This window comes from Daktulosphaira vitifoliae, unplaced genomic scaffold, assembly GCF_025091365.1.
Source record: "Daktulosphaira vitifoliae isolate Bord-2020 unplaced genomic scaffold, ASM2509136v1 Scaffold_3, whole genome shotgun sequence".
In the NCBI taxonomy this organism is placed as follows: Eukaryota; Metazoa; Arthropoda; class Insecta; order Hemiptera; family Phylloxeridae; genus Daktulosphaira; species Daktulosphaira vitifoliae.
The window spans coordinates 15400599-15412184 of NW_026099574.1; the positions used below are offsets into that span (position 1 = coordinate 15400599).

Sequence of the window (11586 nt, forward strand, 5' to 3'; positions counted from 1 at the left end):
CGGGTTCCATTTATACCATGAAGACAAACTAAAGTTCTAAATTTTTTTTCCGTAAAAAAGTATGTTACATTAGCTTTAATTTAAGATATATATAAAAATGTCAGTAATTCCGGATCGTTTTCAAAAATAAAGTTGAAAAACTTTAACTTGAGTGAAAAAATTGCTATTTTGAATCTTCCCCCGTGTGCAGATAAATGGCCAGATTTTCTAAAATTGTTTACCAAATAAATTTATTTTTAATAAAGTTATGACACGTTTATGTATTAAAATATTTATATTTTAAAAGGTAATTTTTATATAAAAACTACATTTTTTAATCAATTCGGCGGGCATTTCCCCAAAGAAGAAAAGGTTTAGTTTTATATAATATTTACGAAAATCAGTGTACTACCACAACACAAAAATAGCATAATAAAGATTAAATAAAAATGTCAATATTTCTGGAACACTTTCAAAACTTAAGTTAAACAATTTTAATTTTTATTCAAAAATTTTTATATTAAATTCCCCCTGTGGACAGGTAAAGGGTCAGATTTTCAAAACATTTATATGAAATGAAAGAAAAGTACCCATGGTTTCAAAATAAAAAAAATTATTTTGATTCGTTCATTTTTCTATAGTCTATGGATATTTTTAGAAAAAAAATTTAAAAAATGTCAAAATTTACCAATTTTAATAATTGTAATTTTTTGATCGATTTCTCCCCCATTTATGGGGAACGAGGGAATTTTTGAGAATAACATCTTCGACTAGATACGATTTATGATCTTTTCACACATCGTTGAAAGAAATTAGTTCGGTGAGAGATGAGAAAAGGTATACAAACACAAAAAAATGATAATTAAAAAATTAACACATCATGATAAAATTAATATCTCCTCGATTCTTATCGAAGCTAAAAAAATAAAGTAAATGATTTATTTCTTTATTTTTAGATAAGCAATTATAGGTAAATATATGTGCGAAAAACATTTGTCGTTTCATAATTTAGTAACCAGAATTAACGTTTATCATTTTTTTTTTAATTATATAGAAAATTTTTATGACTATTTAATGATAAATTAGTAACTATTAAAAAAACCATCTGCAAAATATCAAAGCTTATTTATAAACTTAAATTTCAGTATTTCATGTTGATTGAAACAAACAAAGGAAGTTTTTTTATAGTATTTTGAGTATAATTATGACGATAAAATAATTATATAAAATACTAAGGTTTTATACCTGTCTTTATAAATAAAATGTTTATATTAATAGTAATATTAAATATTAAAACCAAAATTTAATTTATTAAACGCTTTGTTTGCTATTTTAAAAATATATAAAAATGGCCTTTCAACGCTAAAAAAACTTAGTATTGTTATAATAGTTTTAGTTTTCAATTTTATTCAAATACAGCGATAATCAATCCAAAAATGTATTTTTACATTTTCTTTGTTGTTTATCTAGCAAATAATTTTTCAAATGGACTTATTTTCAAGACCAATCCTTTGGATAAGGTAAATAGATATCATTTCATTTTTAAGAAAAGTTAAGAATAGGTTAAAAGTTTTCTAATTATAAAATTAATTTTTAGGAATATTTATTTGTTTATTGAGACATATATTATTTTTTACTCTATCTTTCTTAGATATATGATTTTCCGAAAAAAAACATATAAACTTGTATTATTTTTTAAATAGCATAAATAAATAAAATAATCTATGTTGAAATCATGTATTATAAATTTTGGACAACTAGAAATTATGAAAATTTTAAAATTTGTTAAAATAAAATATCTGATACTTTGCTCTCATTTAAATTTTTACTTAAAATTATTTTTCTAATTTAATTAATTTATTAATTAGTCAGTAATACGATACTCAAACATAATTTTGCATGTTTATAAATTTGGCAGTAAAATCTTACTTTCTAGTAATTAAAATGTTACATATGAATTCCTTAAAATTAATATTTACAAAACAATTATGGGTTCTCTACAGTATAAATACAGTCATTTAATTAGATACAGTACCAAATATCTATGTCTGATTTGAATGATTCTTGAGTTTAAAAAACCAGAACAGGAGGTCACGGCATAGTGGGAACAAGTATAAATGATATTTGACAATAATTAAAATCACTATTATAAAAAACACTTCAATCAAATCTGTAGATAGTATTTCATTTTTAGAAGTAATTATTAAATTATTCCCAAACAACGTGAACTTTTATTTTCTTATTCATATCTTGATAATTTATAATTATAATATTTGAATAAATATACTTGGAATCTATAAAATAAAACACATACTATAAAAATGAAATTTAGCATAAAAGTGATATTCAATATTTTATATTGTAATTTTAACTAACTAATAAAATAATATTTATCATATTACGAAAGTGACTGGTCAATAACAAATTTTGAAATAGTACTTTGAAATGATAAAAATAAAATAAAATAAAACACTTGAACTGTAATAATACTTTAGAATCTATAAAATACTCAATAATAAAGAACCAAGACGTCAAGGTTTAATATATAATGAGTGAGTAAATATATATATATTATGTTTATAACAAAATTAGTCATACAAGAATATCGCGGGTACGGAGACGGTAAAAGTTCAACTAACTCGTATTATCATCTATATTGGTGACACAACTAGTATAGCAACGATAAGCTAACCCCTCTGCTACTTTCATGCACTATATAAACTATACATTTCATTAACAGATCATTTTCAAAACTTAAGTTGAATAAGTTAACTTAAATACAAAAATTGTCATTTTGAATGCATAAAGCTTCGCATCGAATTTGACCTTTATAAGGTAAAAGTGATAAATTAAAAAAATAACTTTTGCTTTCATCTATATCAACTATACTTGTTCAAACTATACTGGTTTTTTCTAAATAATATTAGGTGCAACAGGACAATGTCCCGACAGAAGAACTATTACACAATATTGGGGTCCTTTCATCAAGTTCTATTTTCAAAAATTTTATGATTTGATTTTAAATGAACAATAATTATTATATTATAATTTATTCAAATAATTCTTTAGTGATATAAATAAAAAACACTGAAGAAAACTTCAGAATTAAGGTTATTTCTTACTGTATTCAACATTTTATTAGGCCACCTTAGAATATTTTCTAGTATAAAAAATATGTTACTCTTTTGACTTTTAACATCTATTCAATTGTTGAATGTGAAGAAATTATTTTTGTTGTTGCCACTTACACTAGTTACAGTTGAAAAAACTTTCAAAGCTGAAATTAATTAAATTCACACGTTTATAACACAGAGTAACATTGATTTTCAGAGAACACACTATTTTATTTAATATATTATTTTTGTATTATATAATATAAAATATTAATATTTAACATTCCTGTTCTTCTATTAATGATAAAAATTTAATAAATTTACAGCATCAATGACATTATTTAATTTACTTAATAATACAAATTTTAATTTAATTTTATTAGGACATAAAAAAATTGTTGCACTTAATTGAATATTTATGTTCCCTATTTATTAATTAACATTTAATGTATTAAATGTATATTTTTTCGTTGTATTGTCCAAGGAAATAGATACAACATGTCGATTTAAAATTTAAATATGAAGTCTTATTTTACATTGTTTACGCTTTGAAACTTATAAATATATTTAATCATTATTTATGGATATTAATGCTTATTTTGTTACAAGCAATTCAATTTTATTATAATATTTATATTGTTCATTAAATTCGTTTTAAACTTCTTATAGACCTAAAATACACTCGATTCTAGAGGTCATGCTTTTTATTTAATTATAGTTTTCATCTATGACACAATCACATTTTATTTTAGGTGGGGTAATTTTAAATTATACGAATGATTGTTTTTTTACTGAAAACAATAATAATAAAATAATTTGAACAAACTAACAATTTATAAAACTTAAAACCCACGTTAAAAGACATATGATATTTGTATACTTATTGCTAATATTCTAAAACTTCTTACAGTATTCTCTTTTAAGTTTCTAAACTTTGTCACTTTAAATAAAATATTCTTTTTTATATTAAATTTTTATAACCAGTTTATAGAAAACTTCGGTATTTTAAATTAAGTTGGATTTTGTTATAAAACCATAAAGGTGCATACATTTAAGAAACAATGGTAATTTAACAATTTCTTCTAAAACTTGAACACTAACGACAGATTTGCGCTGTAGTTTTTTATAAAAATGATTTTAATCACTGTCAGATATCAACTATACTTTTCCCAACTATACCACAACTTATTGTATTGCGACCTCACTTGCTGAATTTTGTAGTGAATCAAAAAAAGAAGAATAATATATTATTTTAATACTTTAATGTATTAATATGTTATAATTAGGGGGTTATTAATTTTGGGAGCTACTTTGACAGTTGCTTAAAAGTAATAATTTAAATAGAATACGAAGGGATTTGAGTTCTTATTTGATCCACTACTTTATTGTATTAATAATATTATTACTCGGGGTATGAGTACGAGGGTCTGTAAGAAAGATAGAAGATAATAGAAAAATAAAGTGATCTTTATTTTATTAATATGGGATTTATCATAATTAAGTGTCAATTCTTAAATATCAATAATGCCACGAGTTTTGACGGTTATCGATGATAGGTGGGATTGAGTCACCTCGTGTGTCTACCCAGAGTGGTATGGTGGCTATACATATGAACCTCCAACCTAACTCCTGAAATAGACACATATCAACGATATAACTATGCCAAGTAACTCTGTACAAACATTATCGATTTATTAAATTTACTTGGTATATTTATTATTATTGATAATCACTTGATTTTCCTGTANTTTATTATTATTGATAATCACTTGATTTTCCTGTACGCCTACATAATCTATGTACTCATAATATTTAATTCTAAACCTTATTTATTTTTGGTGAATTTATTAGATTCCTACCTTGATATTTTCTGCGATACATTTAAATAAATAGATGTTGTGTTTTTCTTTGAACAAATATAACTGTGTTGACGGCGGATCACTTCTTGCATATATTTCGTAGTGTGGAATGATCGAGCGTAGTGAGTGCCTCTGTAAATATCTGATTGCATCTGTCTCAGGATGCTCTTTATTTTTGGCTTTTTATATTAAATTTGATCGTAGTTCAAAGGCAAGAAGTAATCCCCGACGCCACCGTTATTTCTTTATTAATCGTAATTTATTACATGTTATTTATTACATTTACATCAATAATGATCTACATATTATAAAATACTATTATATCTTACATAATAAATTAGACATAGTTTATTACCCTTCATCTTATGTGCTACCATTACATATTGTTTATTATTTCCTATTTGTTTTATATAATTAATATATGCTTTTTTCTACGAAATTTCATTAGTATGTTTAAACATTTAAAAGGTACATATATACAGGGTGTTCAGTAAGTCGGGTTTCTATTGTTCTCATTGTTTGTAACAATGAGAACAATAGAAACCCGTTTCCTGACTTACTGAACACTCTGTATATCTTATTTTTATTGGTATACATTTCATTTTGTGTGATTGATTGATTGAAGTCTTAAATACTACATTATGACATTAATGATCTAATGTGTATACAAATAATTTATTATGATATTAATGATGTACTATGTATATCATTACAATTTTTGTAACTAAATCTGAAGAATTTATGGCCATATTATTATTACTTATAATGTCGTCTAATTCATTTCAGAATAAAGAATTATTTAAGTCAGCATTGCCTGGTTTGAAGAATTATTTTAATAGTAATATAATAGATAAAAATGGTATGAAACTTGAAGAATTGGCAGAAATACTGATGGGATTTAATTTTATACAAAAAATACCTCATGAAATTGTCAAAGAATCATTCGTTGAAATAGTTGGAGACAGTAAGTAAAACTTTAATAATGATATTCAAGTTGAATTTTATTTTCAACAAATACTATTATAACTTACTTTGTGAAATTAATGTATTTTCCTATTTTTCCGTTGTGTCGTTCAAGGAAATAGATACATCAATATTTTGATTACATACATAAATATGAGGATTTATTTCACATTGTTTTCGGTTGAAATCTTATAAATACATGTAATCTTTATTTATGCATATTAATGCTTAATTTGTTACAAGCAATATAATTTTATTATAATAATTATATTTTTCCATAAAATTCGTTCTAAATTTTCGTGATTTGTTTTATTTTTAATACTAGGCTTTACCTAGCTAGGGCACTGTGAACCTCACACGCATTCAGCGCGTAAGCCTCTGTTACGTCGCTATTTAGGGGTTGAGCCTAAATGCCCGTCGACAGTATTCTAAGGGACCATCGGGGGATAGCTGGCTAGGCTATATCTACCTTAGGTACTGAAGTTTCCTATTTAATTTATATTCCCTTAGAGGAACTATCAAGGGTCGCGCTACAATATATATATATATATATAAATATATGTAGCACTTTTGTATAACAACGATATAAATAAATATTTATTAAATTATCGAAATATTAAATGGATAATACAACCTGCTGGACACCTAGAGATGATATAATCCAACAGAGAGCTGACGGCGACACACACACACACTATATACGGGGTCGAAAAGTTAAGTTAATTATCAGGCAAAAGTAGTGATCGCGANTAGGTCACTGATTCAGGTAGGATTACCCGACTACGCCGGGCACAATAAGTGTTTTGCAGGAAAAATATTACATCAGAATTAGTGTAACAATAATTTTTTTAAAAATTTCGTAACGTGACAAAAATTATCTGTTCATTTTAGCTTTGAGGCGAAGCTGAGAAGGTATTAATTTTACTATGATGTGTTTTTTTTTTTGTATGTCTGTGAACGCTCAATCTCAGCTCTCGCTGGACTGATTTTGATGAACAATATGTCAAAAGATCACAAATCGTATTTAGTCAAAGATATTGCCCTCAAAAATTGAAAAAAATTCCCTCGTTCCCAGCAAACGGGGGAAATCCCCCAAAAAATTACAAATTTAATAATCGCTAATTTTCGAAATTTTTTCAATTTTTTTTACTAAAAACTGCCGTAACTTTTTCAAAAATGAACATATCAATATAATGGATATTATTCTTAACTTTTTAGTTCGATGTGCTTTAAAAGCGTATTTTTTAGTTTTTTAAACTATATTTATTTATGTATATGTTTTTTTCGTGAGTGCCCGCTATATTAAGCATGTAATTTTTTTTAATTTTATGGCGTCGGCTGAACCTGCCACTGTAAAAGTGTAGGTTTAACTATTTTTTTTTAATAATATCTGTTTTTTTTTTCTCTCTGTTCCCCATTAATTTGTAGATGAGGTTTTTTGACCGTTTAGTTTTTTGCCTCGTATAACTTAATTTTTTTTTTACCCTTAATTTAACTTAACTATCACCTTATTTTTTTTTGCGTGTTCTATCTTCAATGAACTCGTGTGATTTTTTATTTTTCTTCCTTTCAAAAATCAACTCCCCTAGTTTATAAGGTACGGGCAACGGCCTTGTATAAGGTCATCCCTGATCATCATGGTTATGTGACAACTGTCACGAGGTACTGGTGTACATCAACTATCAACGACTCAATAGACATCAAATACAATTTTTTTATTTTTTTTATCTTAAATTGCTTTCAGTTACAATACATTGTCTCGCCCAGTGGATTGGCTAACTTTTCTTTTTGTATTTTTCAATGCGCCATGAAGTTACAAATTTTCCGCTGTGACCAATTAATTCAATTTTTTTATTATATTTGTAACCTTTCAAATTAATTATTAAAATCAGGAAAATTCAAAAAGAAATAATAGTAAAATGTATTGGGTATAAGATTGACATTTTTAATAAGGTATTTACTAAGGTTTTTTACACCCCCTTGGGTGTATTCAGAAATTATAATAAGAGGGCATTTAATTTTTTTCATTTTGGTGGTAAATATGCTATAGAATTTTTTTGCTGACCTTCAACAATAATTTTCCGGGAGTTTCATGTCCGAATACTTTCGTTGAAAAAAAAAATGTTGAAAATAGGTTCACACAAAGTAATTTTCCCAGAATAGCTTTTTTTTCATGATCAATTATATAATAAGATGATTAGAGATAAAATGAATAGATTCTAACGCGAATTAGTAATTTTTTTGAAAAATATCTATTCTTTAAAGTGATACTTTTATTGTTATTGGAAATTATTAGTATTTTAAAATAAGTTGAATCTCATAAGAAAACAGAATTGTATACTTTTAAAAATCCATAGAAACACATAATTTTAAGAAAAAATATTATTGCTGAATAAATTTCATCATAATGCTATGCCTTTATTTTAAAAAAACACATAAATCATGATCAAGTAAAGAAATTTACTGGAAATAAATCATGATACAATATGGCTATAAAAGACATCATGTTTCTATTTTCCCTAAAATGATCTAGGAGAAAATAATAAATTCATAATATATATTTAAATAGCCAATAGAAAAATTTATATGAATTTAAATGAAGCACTCCTGTTTAACAGATGTTAACTAAGACTTGTAAAATAAAGCTAACTGATAGTAAAAACAAATATAAACCGCCGAAAATTTCTAACTTGACTGACAACTGTAATAAAATATCAACACTTTTCAACATAAAATAAAGTTAATCGCAGCTTATTTTTAACCAGGAACCTTATAACCTGTTATCAGAACGTGTTTTTTTCACTGTTGAATTTGAAATCCTGACTGTGTACCGTTTTTTTATTTTTACATTTTTCAATACGCAATATCCTGCGGTAAAATTAACGAAATGACTAAGTTATCTTGTTATTATCATTTTTAAAAATTTTGTATAGTGATGAAGATAGATTTTAAAACAAAGATTAATAGGGAGATTCACCCCTCTATTTCCCCCGCTAACATGAATTTATTCAGACTGGGCTTCATGGATCCCCTACAAGTACATTACCTTATAACTTACATGAGAGTCAACAAGTGAGATAACACAATTAAAATGAATAGCAATTCAACAAATACACACGTTTTTACAGAACATTTAAGATGTCCACTTGGTTTTATTTATATATCTTCAATAATTAATGATTGGTATTAAAAAAAAATAATTAATGTAATACATAACAATTATTTTTCTGTGTAATTTATAAATTATACAAAAATCAATCAATAAACATTTATATTTATATTTTGTTTGGGATCATAAAAACAATTGAGTTGAGGAATAAATAATTAATAATTCTATTTCAACACAAATATTTGATAAATTTAAGTTGTGATATATATTAATATTCGTAGAGTTTTGAAATGTTTTGATATATTCACTTCAAACAGTACTAGTACTTTTTATATAATTAAAGTATTAGGAAGTATTATTTAATTTTCAAATAATATAAAAAACTAAATCATGTATAAATTATTATTTAAAATATTATAATAAATTAATTAAATTAAGTGTCATTAAAAATTTCAGTCAATGATAATTATGAATGTAATTATTATTAGTCATAACATTTTACTTTTAAATAAAAATGAATTATTAACACTTAAATTTTATTTCATTAAGAAGACGGATTAATGAATTTCGATCAATTTAAAATGCTAGCGACGATTTTGATCCGTCGTTATGAAAAATGCATTGAACATCAGTTTAATGCGTTTTCGAACAAAACAGATAAGATGACTTTAGAGAAATTAGTAAAAGCTCTTGAAATTTTTAACATCGTATACACTGAAAAAAGTCTTATTATATTAATGAATCATTTTGAAGGTAGAGGCGCACAATTTATCAGTATGAAAGGTAAGATAAATATTACGTATAATATTTAGACTTTTACTACTTATAAAATAGGCCAATGTATTATCTTTCAAAATTTTTTTAACATTTTTTTAACCAACCAAATGGAACCATGTGTCATCAAGCATCATGAAATTTCACTTTTTGACTTGATCTTATTACTTCCTAATTCCATCTGATATTCATGATACATTTGTATGATAATTTTTGATTCGTTACACAATTTATTTTTAAAAAATATGAATATCATTGGTAGTAAAAGTTTTTCTTTTTAAATTTATTTTAACAAATATTATTACTCAAATATAACAGCAATAAATAAACATTATTTTTGAACCTTACTCTTTTTTCTCCAGTTAATTATAATAATATATGTTCATCATATATTTTTATATAATTCATTTTTGTATAATATTATATGTTTTTCTTAGATTTTTATACATATGCGATTACGTTAGCAAATAGAATAATATTATTATAATAACAAATTTTCTCATCAAAAAAACTTTTCGATAGCGTCTAAATTTGATAATCGGTATAATTTATAATGATTGTCGAAAATATTATAGCTGATATAAAGTTATTTTATTAATTTTTAAGTAGAATTTTTCTATGCATTAAATAAAAAACTGAAATATATTTATTTTTAATGATATTTTTTTTTATTTTTATTTTTAGCATTCAGAAATATATTCGGGTATCTGTTCTATAAAAAGATCGACGCCACAAAAGATGGGAATTTAGATGATATTTCTATATTGCATTGATTTATTTATTGTCTGTATAAATTGATTTACATAAATCACTGTTAAAACTGTATTGATAATAAATTGAATTAGTTTGCGAGATATTAGGAGGTTTTATTATTGTGGAGCCAAGAAAGGACTTCCTATTGTTATAAAAATTATATATAATTGCTTAAAGTAATGAAAATAAATAAAGAATCATCATTATAATAATTGATTAAGTGTTGTGACAATTTTCAAGGGCTGCGAACCATTTCGAGATGAATGATTGTAATTGAATATAATTCAATAAACTTCTCTACATGTTTGTACTACTGCTTTAATTGAACTACTTTTGAATAATTATGTTATTTTTAATAAAGAGACAATACATTACCATATAAAACTTTTAACTTTTATTATTCAAAGTTGACGCGACTTACGTCACAATAATGTAGTCGACACTGGTTTTGAGGGTAGAGACCCGTGGGCCGTTTATTAATGAGCAACAACAGGTTAATTTTAAAAAAGACAAACAAACCTAAAAGACGAACACAGTAATAATAATCTTCGCTTAATATCACTTTCGCTGGCGTCGACAACTCAATGTCCGGCAAGATCCTCGGCGTCAAAAAGTTAGCAGCGTTGGTGGTGTTGGTGCGCGGGTGCGGGTCGGTTCGTTGTCGTTTTCATAACGGGTGGAAGACTCACTTATCATTTGTTGCGAGTGGTCGACGGGCATACGGCACTTGCTGGACTTTGCACCGTGACGTATGGGACGCGGTATTATCAGTCAAGTATTCAAAGTAGGGCGACGGATGATAAAGGTGGCACGAGTCGCAGGCACCGTGTATAAGGAGCGACGCGTGTCAAAGTGTTAAATAAGAAAAAAAAAAAGAGATAAATTTTAATGATTTATCAAAAAAATGGAAAACTTTGTTTTACTTTTTGAACACCTGTATAAAATGATGTAAAGGTATGAAACACAGTCTTTTATATATATATATATATATATATATATATATAACGTATCTGCTATACGTTTTAATAATGAAAAT

The 11586-nt window shown here is 25.4% G+C and overlaps 1 protein-coding gene across 1 annotated transcript; it reads left to right on the top strand.

Annotated features, from left to right (window-relative positions):
• Positions 1–1346: 1346 nt before the first annotated feature.
• LOC126901304 (uncharacterized) lies at positions 1347–10653 on the top strand. The gene is made up of 4 exons (XM_050677700.1): positions 1347–1499; positions 5738–5915; positions 9573–9806; positions 10482–10653. The coding sequence occupies exons 1-4, from the start codon at positions 1416–1418 to the stop codon at positions 10568–10570; spliced, it is 585 nt and encodes a 194-aa protein (XP_050533657.1). The 5' UTR covers positions 1347–1415; the 3' UTR covers positions 10571–10653.
• The last annotated feature ends 933 nt before the right edge of the window (positions 10654–11586 follow it).